The 17234-nt window shown below is 36.0% G+C and overlaps 1 protein-coding gene across 1 annotated transcript in view; it reads left to right on the top strand.

Moving 5' to 3' along the window:
- LRP1B (LDL receptor related protein 1B) overlaps nucleotides 1-17234 on the top strand; it is a gene marked incomplete at both ends in the record, with an annotated part of 1929155 nt that overhangs the window by 1455942 nt on the left and 455979 nt on the right. Inside the window, one exon of the mRNA XM_080928219.1 lies at nucleotides 802-1173. Within this exon, the coding sequence (XP_080784345.1) occupies nucleotides 802-1173 (372 nt within the window). The remainder of the gene's footprint in view (nucleotides 1-801; nucleotides 1174-17234) is intronic.

The raw sequence follows: 17234 nt of genomic DNA, 5'->3' as shown, positions 1-17234 counted from the left end.
GGACAGGTCGACAATGAGTTTGTACTAGTATACACAAAGCACTCCTAGAGTATTTCATTGTTTTGGATTATTTTTTAGAAGAAAAGCTGTTATGTCTCTGGAAACAGTTGTCTTCAATGTGCATTTCTGAATCATAGCTTCTTTGATGGTGGTTTCATGTATTTTTAAACTCTTTTTACATTGTTTCTGTATAAAAAGACACCATATATAATAATGTTGAGGATGGTAATACTGAGTTGTAGCATAGACTGAGCTTTGTTTTAAAATTGGTGTCATTTATGCCCTTATATATGATAGGTGAGCCTGGACAAAGCCACCCACCCCAATTTGCCCTATGCCTCACAGACACTGCTGAGAGCAGAATTTGATTGCTCAGTGACTTTGGGTTATGTTTTGAGTGACTCAGTTGCATGTGATAACCTACCATTTTGAAACAATGCATCCAACTACTTTTCCAGGAAAATTTACTTTTAGTGTGGTTCTAGTGTGAAGGATCAAACACAGAACTTGGTAATTGCTAGGCAAAGGCATCACCCATAAGCTAAACTGCTAACTTTATTAAATTAAGACAGAGTGCTTTTGTTTGACTGTAATATGTACTTTCCTTCAAATTGAAATTCAAACAACTAAAACTGGTGATTTAAAATTTCATTATTGTTTTGTACGTAATGGTTACTGAACAATCTTTAAGGAATAAAAGGGTACTTGATATTAAGTATTACAGCATTTTTATTTAAGAGTGGGATAAACTTGTTCAAACATCAGAAAGTGATTGTACATTTTTGGGTTTGTATTTCTCAGGGACAAATGTCTGTGCCAAAGAGAATGGTGGCTGTAAGCAACTATGTCTTTATCGAGGAAATTCTCGAAGAACTTGCGCCTGTGCCCATGGATATTTGGCTGGGGATGGAGTTACTTGCCTAAGGCACGAAGGATATTTGCTGTATTCAGGAAGAACAATATTAAAAAGTATACATCTTTCTGATGAAACCAATTTAAATTCCCCAGTACGGCCCTACGAGAACCCACAGTATTTCAAGAATATCATTGCCCTGGCCTTTGACTATAATCAAAAAAGAGAAGGTACCAATCGGATCTTTTACAGTGATGCACACTTTGGAAATATACAGCTTATTAAGGATAACTGGGAAGACAGACAAGTAATTGTGGAAAGTAAGTACAAATCCTAAACTGTTGTATGCAAATGTCCCTTCAGCTTAGAGAAATTGTAGTATTAAATGCATGGAGTAGTTTCTTCTCCCCAGAGTTCATACTCAAGAATGACTAAAATTATAACATCCATTCATTCCCAAAGTGTCAAAGCAGCAAGGATCCACAAGTACTGTAAGCAGTGGTTTTAATCACATCTGGAGCACCTTTTCCTCATGTTTGCTTCAGATAAGTCATGTAATACTGGTAATTTGTCAGTACAAAATTAGTTTTCATTGATCTCCTTCAAGTGTGGGTGATGTGGTAGCTTTAAAATATCTCTAAAAATTTTCAGTTATTTTTATTTTCTGAAAAAGAATTATGAAAAATCAGTGTGTATACATATCTTGAAGAGGTGATATGTTAAGAAATTTAAGCTGGGGGATTCATTTGAGTGGAAAAAGAGCTTTTCTAACAAGTGCATGACTCCAAGTTATAAAACAAACTAAAATCATTGAAAAGAAATAAGTTATTGCAACCACTTAAGCTTCATGTTTCATTTAGAGTGGATTATCTATACAGTCTACAAAAATCTCTTTCCTCTATTTACGGATACAGACATCATCACTCATATTCTCTTCTATTCGTTTCTAAATTCTGTTTATTTATTCCTGCTCCTTCTAATTCACTGCACTGGATCATTCTTTGCATCTGTATTTGTAACTTGCAATATGTTAGAAACATTTATTGTAAAGTTTTAAAGATGTATAGGCTTAAAGATGAAGTGTTGCTTCAAAAATGTCAATATCATCGCCGCCAGAGCTGAAAACTACCATTTCTTGTAGATTTTTTGGTAAGTCTATGTAGTATCCTTTATTATAAAAGTGGATTAGTGATCCCTGTGTTAATCACCCAGCTAACCTCTACTAACACATTACAAACATTTACTTAAGCTTAGGTTTCTGCTCTTTGGTAAGGATGTGTTCAATTTTGGACTCATTGAACATGGTTTTACTTCTTGAAGTTATCGATAATTTGTCTCATAAATATAACAGTTATTATCTATTGGTGTAAATGTGCTCATTCATTAATGTAAATATTCGCTTAACACAAAAACCCGAAAACAAGTTTGTTAAGAAACCTGAAACAAATTTACTGAGAAAGTCTCAGAGTATTTTATTTCTTATAGAAGGCCAGGCTTTAATGCCCCATCAATTTATATTTTATTCACTGTCTATGAAAAGGGTGATCTTCCCAAAGCTTTGCCAATTATAATTTTGTAAGACTTTTTAGTTTATGGAAATCTAATATTCAAAAATACTTTTATATTAATATACATTTGCTTGATAATAATATGATCTAGCATTTATTGTACTTATGGTTTAAAATAAGTTTGGGTATATACTTTCTAAACTCAATGGTCACAATTTTTATCTATAGGTTGTGATAGTTATTAGTAATTCTTAACAATTTATATATTTATGGCCTAATACATTTAGGCTTCACTCTGTCTTTGTGTCTATTTCTGTCATTCAGTCTATCTTTCTTTGACTCTATAACTATAATGTAACTGTAATGATTATGGAATTAATACTTATTTGATACTCATTGATTTTTTGGGTATATTTGGATGATGGTTTCCTGCATATTACTTTTTGGTTTCTCATTTCCCACTTTAACAGAATTCATCACTGCAAGTGTTTATATTCAACCACAGCATATTAGTTAATTTATTCATCATGTACAGCTTAGTCACTCTGGAGGTAAAAGATAAATATCTGCTTAGAGAACTTTAGAAGCCACAGTTTAATGAAGAAAACTACAAGCAAACCATCATTGTTATAGGGTAGATTGACAAGATACATGTGGCCTTTAGAGAAAACACAAGCTGGCTAGTGAACAATCCCATGAATGTTTTAAAAGGTGATTCTGTACAGAACTGGATTAAGGACATTTCCTGGCTTTAGCCAAGTGGGAAGGTAGAGTCTTGATCCTAACTGTGCTTCTCAGACTGTGAATCCATTGGGATCTGTGGTTTGCAACTGAGAGATATAAAGGAACAAAACCTTTCTCAAAATATGTACACATTATAATATCTGTCTTTTTCTTAGAGCTGACTTTTGCTCTGAGGTTATATAAGCACCAGTTGTAATTGCACATAAGCTTTCATTCACACAGTGAATCTAGCTATACTGGAGGGAAATGTAGTTTTCACTGTAACATATATGATATTTAAAACAAGCAAACAGCTAGTTTAACTTAATCATAACCTTGAAGAAAGCCTAACATTGGGAAGTTTGTTTTTATTCTTGTTATTTTATCAAAGCTCAGTGCTTCTCCCCAAATCTCTTCAGCATTTTGTGTGAGGCAAGAGAGAAAATTTACAGGCGCTTAGGTTGTCTCCTGAAGGGAACCAGCTATTTGATTGATTGCATCAGCCTACACTTTCCCCTAGAGGCATCCTCCCCATTCCCAAAAAAGAAATAACACGGAAATAATGGTGCACATCCAGGTGTGTGACAGATTACTTTTTAGGGAATACATATGATATTATCACTATGATATTGACTGCAACTATTATTTTAAAATATACTTAAATAAAAATCAGTTATTTATTTAAAAATCACTTATTCTTGGGAATAACTTGACAGCTTCCTAACTCTTTTGGAGTCTTTGATGTTGAAATGTACAATTTCTAAGGTTTATGAGTTTATGGTACAGCCTAACAGGATTATCAGCATTGGAAGGGATGTATTAATAGAGAACCAAATGATTTGCAAATGACAGGGATAAGAGATCCATCCGAAGCAAGTGATCATCTAATCCACTTTCAATGTAAAGGGTTGAGGAACGTCTACCACTGTCTATACCTCATTTACATTCCTCCTGTCTCGAACAGTTTTAAAGAATTCATTGTTACACAAAGCTTGGGTATTTCTTCCCTTCCCACTGTATAACTGCAATGAAAATAAGATATTAAAACAGATTAGGGAAGAGAAGAATCCACCGATCTTGTAGAATGCCAGTTTAAAACAGTGGTCACTTTTCATTATCATCAACAATTAGTTATCTTCCTTATGAAATTTTATAGATATTATCATACATATTGATTAATTATTCTAGATGAAAGCAATATTAATAAATGTTCAGAGCAACTTTCATATTTAAATTTTCATCTGGTAACTAGCTTGAGAAGATAGCCACAGACCTAATGCCTTTTTGGAGTTTTTAAACAAATCTGATGGCTTGAAGATCATCATAACAAAAACATTAAAAATGTTCTTCATGATGAAGATTTTAATTTAAAGAAATAGAAAAGTAATTCGGTAAAATTAAAATACAGATTACAGACTTTATGTACAAATGAGTGAGTTTTACAACTGGGAAAATTGGGAAATTCTGATATCAGAGGAGTTTGCACTTGTAAGGGGCTTTAAAAGGATTATTTTTTTATTCTTTAATCTGGAATCCTGTCCAGTCTTCACTCCCTCCAGGTCTGCCCTGTATCTGCTTCCCGTACCTTCTTGCCTAACTCCAAGTGGATGCTCCACCCCACTCCCCACTTCAGACCTCCCCATTCTTTGGGTCCTCAAGACTTTCCAAGGTTAGCTGCATTTTCACTCAGACCTGAGGCCAGACCAGGCAGTCCTCTGTTGTGCATGTGTCACGGGCCTCACATCAGCTGCTGTATGCTGTTGGTGGCTTAGTGTCTGAGAGATCCCAGGGTTCTAAGTCAGTTAAAATTGAGGGTCTTCCTAAGGCGCCACACTCTTTTTCAGCTTCTTTTAGCTTTTCACCAGTTCAACCACAATCCCAGGCTTCTGAATCTTGTTTGGGTGCTACTAGCTGCATCTGACTATTTCTGCTACTTGTTGGACCCCTCCGAGGGCATCCATGGTAGGCCCCTGTCTGTAAGCACACTACAGCAACAGTAACAGTGTCATACACTAGGGCATCACTTTGAGCTGGATCCCAATTGGGGACTGTCAATGGCTCTCTTCTCAGGCTTTTCTCCATTTTTGTCTCTGCAGTTCCTTCAGACAGGAACAATTCTCTGTCAGAGTTTTTGACTGTGGGATGGCAGCCTCATCCCTCCACTTGATGTCCTGTCCCTCCACTGAAAATGGACTATAGGAAATCTCCCTCCTCACTGTAGGGCATTACATCTAAGGTCACTCCCTTTGAGTCCTGAGAGTCTCTTGACTCCCAGGTTTCTAGTACATTCTAGAGGGACCCCCCACCTTTGACCTCACGAGGTTGCCTGTTTCCATTCTTTCTGCTGGTCCTCAGGGTTTCAGTCCTTATTCCCCCAATAGCTGATTATGTTCCTCCTTTCCTCTCATTATCCCCTCTCCCACCCAGATCTCCACCCCCACCCCTGCCCCTGTGATTGCTTTCTTCTCCTTCCCAAGTGGGACTGAGGCATTCTCATTTGGGTTCTTCTGCTTGTTAACCTTCCTGAGTTCTGTGGATTTGGTCTGGGTACTCTATACTTTTTTGGCTAGTATCCACTTATTAGTGAATACATATTATGCATGTTCTTTTGGGTCTGAGTTATCTCACTCAGCATGATATTTTCTAGCTTCATCCATATGCCAGCAAAACTCATGATTTCTTCATTGTTAATAGTTGAGTAGTATTTTATTGTGTAAATAAACTGCATTTTCTGTATCTATTCTTCTGTTGTAGGACATCTGTATTGTTTCTAGCTCTGGTAATCATAAATAAGGCCATTATTAACATTGTGGAACATGTGCCCCTGTGGCATGATAGGCATGTTTTGGATATATGGCCAAGAGTGGTATAGCTGGTCTTCCAGTAGATATATTACTAATTTTCTGAGGAACTTCTGATTGATTTCCAGAGAGACTGTACCAGATTGTAATCCCTCCAGCAATGGAGGAGTATTCCTCTTTCTCCAAGTCCTCCTAACACGTGTTGCCTCCTGAGTTTTTTATCTTAGCCATTCTGATATATGTAAAATGGAATTTCAGGGTCTATTGAAATTGCATTTTTCTGATCACTAAGAACTTTGAACAGTACTTTAAGGTCCCAAAATACAGGGAGCTACTGTAGGTTTCAAGTAACAGAAAGAATGGAGAATGGTTGTGAGGAAAGACTGAGGATGGGCTAAAGAAAAGATCTAGTGGGACTGATGCCAGAAAGAATAATGAAAATTGCCTACCTGAGTTGCTGCCCAGGTGGGTCAATGGACATCATCAGCTGAAAGTGTTGCTCTGGATTAGCAGCTGCTAGGAAAAGATGGAAATGAGTTTGAAGATAAGGCTGATAGTATCCATGGGAAAGAGGTGGTCTGGGTCCACAGAAGAGTAAATGTTCCCAGGGAATAAAAGCAAGTAATAGGTGAACATCCTGCTGTTAAGCTCTAGTATGACAAATAACACATTTGTAGTGATCATGATGAAATGATGAAAGGGTTAGGATAGGAGGAACTTGTGCTACCACTAATGGTTGGCATCCCCAGAGAATGAAGGTTCTGTGAGTTGAGGGTTTCCTCAGAGAGGCTGGTACAGGTCTAAGTATACGTTGGAGAGACCTCAATAGAAAGAAAGAAGATTAGTGGAGACCAATGTGGATAATATTGATCTTTGGTGGAAAAAATTCTATAAATTGCTACCTGACACAAAAAATGGAGTGGAAAATCTCACTGGGAAAGAACTAAGCTAAGGTAGAGCCCATAATTTTATTATATCTGTTGATCATGAAGAATGCTAGATCATTTTGTTTTAAATCATTTTTACTTTGTGCATTAGGAGAGTTATCCTGTCAAAAAATTAGTATAATTGTAGATATGAGTTTATATATTAGAGTTTGATATTGTAATAAAGTAAGTGCAGATTAAGTCCCATCCAAACAAATATTTTTGAAATATTCTCCTTACCAATTCTACCTCTAAGAAATTGCTTATTTATTTAAATATTTTAGGCTTAAAGACTGTGAAAGTTTAGTAGTCTGACTTCGCCTATAGGCCCAGGCTCATCTCAACTCATGTGTGCTTTTTATCTGCTTAACCTGAAGTGTGTTTCCTTTTGTTATTTTCATATAGGTGACAAATAACTACTTTCAGTAAAATGAACCCATCTTTAATTTTTTTTTTACATTTATTTGGTTTGTTTTCTATGTATGTGAGAGCCCCCATAGCCCAGTGCAGGTATCAGTGAGCAACTTCAAGACTGAACTTTCTGCCCTTGGGATGCATATTCTAGGGAATCAGGCTTGCTGGAATATCTTTCTGCTAGGCCATTTTGACAATATCTTAGTATATATTTAAAGATATCAGATGATATCTAGACTTTTGATTACAACATAAGGAAAGAAGCAGTAAGCAAATCTCTTATGAATTTGAAAAAAACCTGGTCTACATGGTGAGTTCCAGGCAAGCCAAAACTGCATGGTGAGATGCTGCCTAAAGCAAGGAACCAACCAACCTACCAACCAACCAAACTACCAACCAACCTACCAACCAACCTACCAACCAACCAACCAACACATCACCAACAAAATAATAACAATATATACAGCAGAGGACTGACTGGTCTGGTCTCAGTGAGAAAAGAAAAACCTAGTCCTCAAGAAACTTGAGGCCCCAGGGCGTGGGATGTCTGGAGCAGTGGGTGCTGGCGGAGTGGGGACATCTTCTTGGCAATAGGGGAGGAGTTATGGGATAAGGAACAATCAGAGGGTAGATCTGGAGGGGGATAATGACTGGACTGTAACAAAATATAAATAATAATAATAATAATAAATTTTTTAAATGTTCAGAGTTTTAAACAATTCTTCAAATTAGAATCAGGTTCAGTATTTTCCTTTCAGTTTACTATAGAAAATTCTGGGAGGATAGCTCTCATCTCCCACTTTCCAGTTCTTCTGGAAAGTGTATTATCTATGTCTTTAAAATTTCATGCCAATAGCTATTAAATAAAATTTAGTGTTTGTTAAGGGCTTACAATGTTGTATAGATACTTAATTATTGGTTAAAAATGACCCAATGTCTATTGTTACCTCTGGAAATCCACAGTAATGAAATGGAAACATTTATATATATATAATGTATGTTTTATATGTATATGTATATTCATATATGAAATATAATGGAAATAGAAATAATGTGTATGACCATGGTTCCCCCCCCAACTCCTTGCTAACACATTGTTGAAAAGACATTTTTTGAAGCACTTTAAAAAATAGAAGCTTTTGATAAGACATTTAACAATTAATAATATGAAGGAATTGCTAATCTGAAAAACTATTAAAGATAGATTTTTTCGAGTAATAATAATACAAACAAAAAGCTGAAAAAATCATGTGTCATCTGACGTCTGAGTAATTAACGCTGGCAATAAAATTTCCAGTCGGCATGGTTTGGAAAAGGAAAGAAGAAAGAAAGAAGGAAGGAAGGAAAAAGGGTACTTTAAATTAAGGCCCAGTATATTGTTCCTTTGTTGGCAACAAGACTGGAAAACAGTTGCACTATGCACTGTCTGCTATCTGGGCTATTGATTCCTGAGAAATTTCAAATCCTAGAGGCTCTAGAGGACAGAAATGACCTGTGATCATCAACCTCCAAAGAAATTGGGTCAGAGCTGTCAGTTGGCAAAGAGATGGCTGCAATTTCAGGGCCAGGGTCAAACAAGGTATTTACAGAAGCACTTGCTAAAAAATTGAACACCGGAATTCAGGTTAAATAATCTCTTTACTGAAGAACTACCTGAACATGCAATCTCCACAATTCCTAGATTCTTCTGGAAAACAATGTCTTAAAAGAACTCTTTGGTAACACAGTAAATAGAGAACAATCTGGAAATGATTTAAGACAGTGAATCAAAGAGATGTTAAAAAATGTTCCCATAAAACAGAAAGATTAGTGAAATCAAATACACAAATTATATGTATAAAATAACTTGTCATTTTTTCTTCGAATTCCTTGACAGGACAATTTAATATTTTAGCAGTAGAATGTACCTGAGTGAGATCAGAAGTAATTAGGAAAAGAAAGAAAATATAGCACAGAGTGACATATTTAACATGGTATGAGTCGATTTTAGAACCACCTGATTCCTCTAATTAATGACTAGTCCTGTTTCCCACCTGTGCCTAGACTGTGGCATTCAGACATTGTGTCACTGCTACCAAATATTCAGAGGAAGCAAGCTATGAATAAAAGGGTTTCTGAAGCTCTCTGATTTCCATCTAAACTCATATGTCTCTGTCTTTCTGGGCTTGAAGTAGGGCAATGCACCATGACACAGGGGTGTGTGGTCAAGTTTGCTAACCTTCCAGAGCTAGCAGAGGTCAAGAAAGGTGCCTTTCTCCAGTTAGACCCTTTCTTCTATAGTTTCCATTACATGCCTAAGTTTTCAAAAAATGAGCTAAATGGTTGCCATTTTAAATGTGTAATTCTATACATTTTGGCTAATATCCATCAATCAGTGAGTATATACCATGTATGTCCTTCTGAGCCTGGGTAACTTTACTCAAGATATTTACTGGTACCATCCATTTACCTGCAAAATTCAAGGTGTTACAGGTCTTAATAGCTGAGTAGTAGTACACTGCATAAATAAACCACATTTTCTCTATTCATTCTTCTGTTGAGGGACATCTAGGTTGCTTCCAGCTGTGGCCTATTACAAATAAGGCTGCTATGAATGTAGTAAATAAGGTGTTCTTATGGTGAAACATCTTTTGGTATATACCCAGGAGCAATACATGAAAGAGTGCACTGAAGACTTATCTTTGATCGACTGTCAATAGGAGATAACATTAATAGAAACCCAGACAATAAGGTGACAATGCAATTCCTATAGCATGATTGGCATTTGGATTTTACCCTCTAAAATTCATGGTGACAATTACCAATGTTCCTTCTGAGGGGGGAGGGGTTTTTGAGGTGTATTAGTTTATTGGAATAAATAGCAGCTTTTTTTATAGGAGTGCACATTTTTGTATGGGAATGGACTATTATAAAGCAAGTAGTTCTCCACTCTGGTTTCTGTGCCCTTACTTGGCCCTCCACATTTTTACCTTGTTGCAATGCAGTAGAGCTGCTCCCATGTTCTGGACTTTCCAGCTTTCAGGTGCAGGAGAAAAGAATATAGCATGCAGTGAGACACTACAACAGAATATGGTTAATATGACCCTTTTGCCACCTTCCTTTGGAACTTTGCAGTGATAGATGGTAAAAGCATATGTGTGGACTGAGAACAGAATTTATCTTGAATCTGTGAATCCATGAAAATGTCAAAACTTCATAAGAATATAGTATTTTAATTTTTCTCCATTCACTGAACTGTGAGATTTAAATGGGCTCATATGACAAGAGATATTTCAGATAGGTATGTGATACAAGCACACAAGCTACTCTGGCAGGAAGGCTTACATCTGGAAAAGCAAGGATATGTGAAAGGTCTTATTGATTAATCTTTGGTCTGATCGTGATGAGGGGAAATTAGGTTAATTTAGTCTCCATTCAAAATGTACCTCCGTCTGTGCCAGTGTTAAACAGGGAACTAACTTCAGAATGTACTGAAATGCTGTTTCACAGGTAGTAATATCAGAAAGAAGATTCCCTCAATTTTCACCAGTTGGCATGAACTACATGAATGTGTAGAGAAGTCAAATTCAGTAGCTGATTAACACTTACTCGAGGATCATAGCATGCTTAACCTAATTTGCTACTGAAGTGTATGTTCAGAATGCAGAGGAGGTCCTTCATTAAGCCATAGAAAGCCCAGCACTAATGTCTGTACAGCAGAGTTTGTCAGGCTGATGAACTTGAGACAAATATTCTAGGTAAAAGCTAGGGCCCAAGAAAGCATACTCGTTTTCATACGACCTCTAATGCAGCATATTTTCTGAGTAATTTGCACCAACGTGAAATTCTGTGTTTTCCGACATGCATCCATAAAAATAGTGCACCTGCATTCCATTTACTTAAATGCCTAATTTAAGTGGAATGGATAATTCTTTATCCTCACTTATAATTCCAGGTTACTAAGACAACAATATTTGTGTTCCATGTAAATGGTCTGGCAACAACTGTTTCTTTGCTTTTTCTTAGCTTTATAACAATAGTTTGTTTTTCCATGGCTCTGAAAGGCCACAAATCCAAGAATAGGATAATGTTTCTGCTCATCCCAGAAACTGACTTTGGGCTTTGCAGAAAACAATGATCCTCATATACCTTTGCCCTATGAAGACACACCACTACTTTTTTATTAAGTGTACAGTTTTTGCTTCTTAAGGTGTATTAGTTATGATGGGTGTTGGACCTACCTTATTGACTTAATTTCTTTTGTTTTTAGTTTTGATCTTATATTTTGATCATGTTTTTTTTTCCTCCAACTCCTCCCAGATCCACCGCATCTGCCTTCTGACTCGACTTTGTTTCTCCACTTTTCATTTTCTCTTTCAAAATCCAAACCAACAAAACACAAAGATAAAAATCATAACAAAGAAAGTAAACACTAGGCAAGAGAAGAAAAGAGGAGTGACATCACCACCACCCTTGTCCTAATTCCATGGCACTTGTTTTTGTGTTTTTCAAACAATTTCTGAGTATGGCCCCTGTTGGGGAGTGTGGTTTCTGTGCCCATGAAACTCCATTGGAAAAATCTGACTTGTCATTTGTCACCAGGTATCAGTTACAAATTGATCCTTGTTTAGAAGTAAGATCTGTCAACCTCCAGCCTTTAAGACTGGGACACCCCTGACATGATGCTGGGTGGGTCTTGTGCATGCTGACATACTATCTGTGAGTTTAACTATTAGTTAGTTTCTGGTCCTTAGAGTCTTTGAGTCTCTTCTTCTGCATAGATGAGTGAGTCTTGCAGGGAAAGGTTAGATGAAGACATCTTGTTTAGGACTGAGTGCTCCAAATCTCTCTCACTCTACAGTTGTGGGTCTCTGTGTAAGTCCCTATTGACTCTGAGATAGAATTTCTCTGATTCTTAAAATGTTGACATAACACATCTTGTTTCCCAGGCACATGCTTTCTTAAACAATGACATAAACTTATACTCTTTACCTTAATCAACATTGAAAATGCCTGCAATGGAATTCCATGCAAAACAACTGCTTTAACATTAAAATTAGAAGTTCATATATTGTCTAAATTAATTCTAAATTAATATTTTCTAAATCCTTAGCTGAAGGAATCACAGTCAGTTGTTCTGTAATATATGACTTTTAGTCAAGAATTTTATTACATTTCTATAGTCTTTAAAACTCTAATTATCATATTGTTCTTGTAACATTTAATTCAATTGTCAAATATTTATTATCTACCAAGAATAGTCTAGGAAGTCTCATTTAAAATGAAATATTATAGATATATAATCTTAGAAAGATAATACATTTTTCTTTCATATATCTTCAACAGAATGATTGTAATTATGCTTAAAGAATTAGGCTTGGAAAAATTTTTATTCTGCATAGAAAATGCTAATGTGTGATTTTTAGTGTGTAAAATATTATTTACTGACATAATTTGTCATGTTTTTATTTTTGGGCTGAATAAATTGACATACAATGTTATTTATTTATTGTCTCTTTACTTTTATTTCATGCATTTCCTAATGAATTTGAGCATTTAAAAGTGTACTTATTTTTATTTTATGTAGTAGGTTTTGCCGGGAGTTTTGTCTGTAGAACATATGTACGCAGGGTGCCAGTGGGGGCCAGAAGAGGGGATCAGATTTTCTGCAGCTGGGGTTAACAGCGGGTTGTGATCTGCCATGGGGGAGCTGGGAATGAAACTTGTGTCTTCCAATAGAACAGAGAGTACTTCTAATCATTGAACCACCTCCTCAGCCCCCCTGAGACATTCAAATATACTGATATATTATAAGAATTTGCATTTAGTATATCTTTTCACTTGGTGTATTATAAATAATACTATTTGTAATGTAATAACCCTGGGGAGACTTTCTAATTTTGAAATTATAAGTCACAAATTAAATATCTTCTTTCCTATGATATGACTAACGAGTATTTGGGGCAAAAACACTGAATGTTCTCATTCAGCAGCATTGTTCCCTGTCACTTTGCTCCATACAATTCAACTTTATACATATGTTGATTATGTAAGTGTCACAAAATTAGTAATATTAGGACACTGGGGAACTGTGATTTAAGTTTGTGTTCAAAACGTGTTTATAACAGACACTAATGTGCTAAGTGTGTTCATAATCATTATTGCTTCAAAACAATCTTTAGCAACACAATATTCCTGCTTTGTTCTGTACCGTCCCCATCAATGCTGGGGTGTTAGCTTTATCAGTCCCTGAGACTACGAGGTATTTCATAATTCACAATCCTATTGTAGCTAAAATGGTGAGCTTTGGTATTAACAAAGTCCAGATTCAAATAACCACATCTGTTGTGAGAAAATGGACTTAAATTTCTCCTGAGAGGTTGATTAAAACGTAGCATCAATTAACAGTGTGTTAAAGGATTAATTAACACAATGGCAGTGGATTATTGTCAGCTTGTCCAGCACATGAGCCAGGGGAGAATGAGGTGTTTCACTCTAAATAAAACGGACCATGGATTGAGCTGGGCTCCTGGAGGGTTTGTCTTTTTTCTAACAAAGGCCCAAGGAGAACAAATTCTTCATTTGTCTTTAAAAACAATAAATGCAGTAATTCATTTTAACTTTGCCATGTATTAACGTGTAAAACATCACCATATAAAATGACTATTATACTCACTTTAATTTCAGGATGGTGAAATGAAATTGAAGTGACAGTCTAAACCAGCCTTTAAGAATGGTTGAGATTCCTCCGTGAGTGTTGATGCAGACAGGTGAATAAAACGAAAGGTGCTTTAAGGACATGCACACCGACTGGGCTGAGTTTCACTCACTCTATAACTGGGGAGTGAATCAAGGTCTGATTGTCAGGTTCTCGGTGTGTGACTTCATGTGGAGAGTGGGCATAAGATAGAGATGATTAAGATAAAGTGAACTCATATTAGCAACAGTCTGCCAACAGGCCAACCATGCTCACAAACTTGATCTTAGACACAAAAATGTAAGAAAACTTACACTATATTGTGTTATGGGAGCCTCTCAGGACATGATTTTGTGGGCTGCCTTACAAGCATGCAGCCCAAGAAAAACATTATACTTTTCTACGAAAGCATGCAGGTAAAGTTTGTGTTAGGTATATGTTAAGTATCTCTTTTTGCTTCTTGAAGTGGGGAGGGGAGTAAATGTCCTCCCTAGGCTATAATGTTAATGTGTTCTCATTTGAAATTACTAAGTATATATAAATTTTGAAATTCTCATAGGGAAGAAGTGAAACTAATAAGTAATCTTTCACCCAAATATCTACCAATATGTCACATGGAGTTTGTGGGTTCTTTAATACAAGAAAATGAGAAAAAGAACACAAATGCACTCCTCTTCATCTGATATAGCATAGTTCCTCATGAGCATCTGAAACATTACCCCACCTGCACCATCCACAGAGCTCCGTCTATTTCACACAAGCTACAGACAGAACTGCTCAGTGCACAGTAGCTCACCCCATTTCCTCTCTTCCAATCGCAGAATTACTTGGGATCACTAAAGTCTGATGTCTCAGAATCCAGATTCGAAATGATTCTCTGGGTTCAAATTGGATTCATCGCTTAAGACACTCAGGTCTTTTATAAGTCATGAGTTTCTCTGTGAGCCTGTTTCCTCATCAGTACCATACACGGTAAGGCACCATGCCTGTCAAATGCCTGCACAGCACTGTACAACCCCCCAAATGCATGGGCTTTAGCAATTGTGTAGGTGTGTCAGACATTGGGTTTTAGTCCTAGGATTATCTAAGAAAGTCATGTTCTTTTAAAAATACATGATTTTGTAACCAGTATTTTAGGAACAGGAAGAATATGAAATTATTTGAAATTTAAAGCTTCTTAACATCTAGCGACTTTCCCTAAGCTTATTGATAAAGAAAGAAAATCATTAATTCCACATTTAAAAATTTGTTAACAATTCTACATTTATAATTCCTAGAACACATGAAATATAGCCCTTTGTTTAGTTGTTTAGATAGGCATATCGATAGTGAAAATAAAATCCCTTAGTGCACATTCCATTGACATTGTGGCATTAGGATGCTTGTGTGAAAGACCATGCTTGTAATTTATAAATAATGTTTTTACCTCATTTGATAGTTCTTCAGACCATTATATGAGACTTATGGCTAGTCTCAATATTTGGCAAGAAACAAAATAGCCACAGACATATATATTGCTTATTAATAAGAATAAAACCACTTGAGTGCAGCTATATTGATATTCCATTCTGTTATTGTGGGGGGACATTTGGGACCCCTAAACACATGTACAAGCAGAAGCACAGGTACATGCTTATGAATATATACAAAGGCCAAAAGATAATATGGTTTTTTTCTTAATTTCTATAATTACTTTGCAAGAAGTCTTCCAAGTGAGCAATAAGAATTTGATGGAGAAGGAATATGTTATAGCAATAAAGTTCCTGAAATACTAGACTAAATTATGGCATGCATCTAGATACATTCAGTGTGTGCCATGTTCTGAAATATGTGCAAGTTATTCTGATTTCAAAATAAGTTGACTGATAGCTTAAGTAAGTGAAGTACCAGGACAATGCTTTCAAGTATATGTCCCACTCTTCCTTTTGAGCTGAAAGCTCTACTGTGAGATGACAAAAAATGATACTTCGCTTTCATGTACATTGTAAAATCATCCACATCTTATTAAATCCTTGTCCTGGCCATAATGCAGTGCATTGCCTTTCTATTGTTTGTAAAATACAATGTTGATAGTAATGCAAACTTCAAAATAGCATAGAATAAATCATAATATAATTAATGTTATCTAGAAGCTACAAAGCATTATTTGAGAAAAATGCAGAAAATCAGTTCTCACAATCAGATAAAATTGCAAGATGTTCATTGTAGGAGCTAAAACGTCTGTGTGAGAAAAGAGGTTATAGAGGATGGAGAAGAGGAACAGATGGGTTCTGAAAGGTATTTAAACAAAGGTAAGGGATTTTCAAAAACAGAAACTAGTTTAGAAATGCAGTACTCTCTGCATCAGAGAAATTATATGAAAAATGTGTCACTAGTTTAAAGTACAGCTAACAATACTATACAAGGAATATGGAGGAAAAGCAACATAATTAACAATCATTCTGTCTTGAAGCCTTAACTAAACAAAAATTACACATGCATGAATTGCTTTTCTTTCAGGGCTTTGCAAAGTAAATGGTCCAACTGTTGCCTGCTGTTGCATAGATTGTGTTTGGAAAGGATGCCAAAAAGGCCAAAATAATCATAGCCAAGAGTATGACTTTCCATCAGGTGGAGTCTCTAAACAGACAATTTCTCTTTACTTTTCAATTAATGTTTATTGTTTACCTGTTTTGTTACTGGACATGTGGATACAGGAACTCTGCAGCAAGAGGCTTGGTCTCATTTCATGGGAAACAGATGCTTTTTAAATTATAGCAACGCAAAACACCATATTTCCTGTCAACTTGTATCTACTAAGTTCTTCATTTTCCCACATTGCTTTAGAACCCAGTTTCCTTAGAAACTATGAAAATGTTCACATTCTGTCTCACAAATTTTATCTTTGAACTTGTAATTCCATATCATTTCCCCTTCCATTTTCTCCTGCCAAACTCTCCCAAAGACCCCTCCTTCTTTTTTTCAAATTTGTTTTATTACAAATATGCAAATGTGCACACACACACACACACACACACACACACACACACACACACACACACAATCCTAAATACAAAGTACAATTTGCTCATCCTTTTCATGTTACTTATACTTCTGTTTTCGGGAACTATAAAGAGATATAGTTTATTTCAATGGAAGGAAAGATTTGGAGGCAAGACTCGAGATTTGTAAGATAGTCAGGTGTGCATTGACTCCACAGGAATCTTCTATCTGGGCCAGGAAATGACTCTGATGGCAAACATTGAAAGTTCCATTTAAAAGAATATTTTTTCATTTGCATTTTCAAAATGTTTATCTATATTACTATACCAACCTACCATTATGTGGGCTGCC

This window comes from Micromys minutus, assembly GCF_963924665.1.
Source record: "Micromys minutus genome assembly, chromosome: 13".
In the NCBI taxonomy this organism is placed as follows: Eukaryota; Metazoa; Chordata; class Mammalia; order Rodentia; family Muridae; genus Micromys; species Micromys minutus.
Note: the sequence above shows the minus strand (reverse complement) of the source record. Positions and strands in the feature narration are given on the sequence as shown.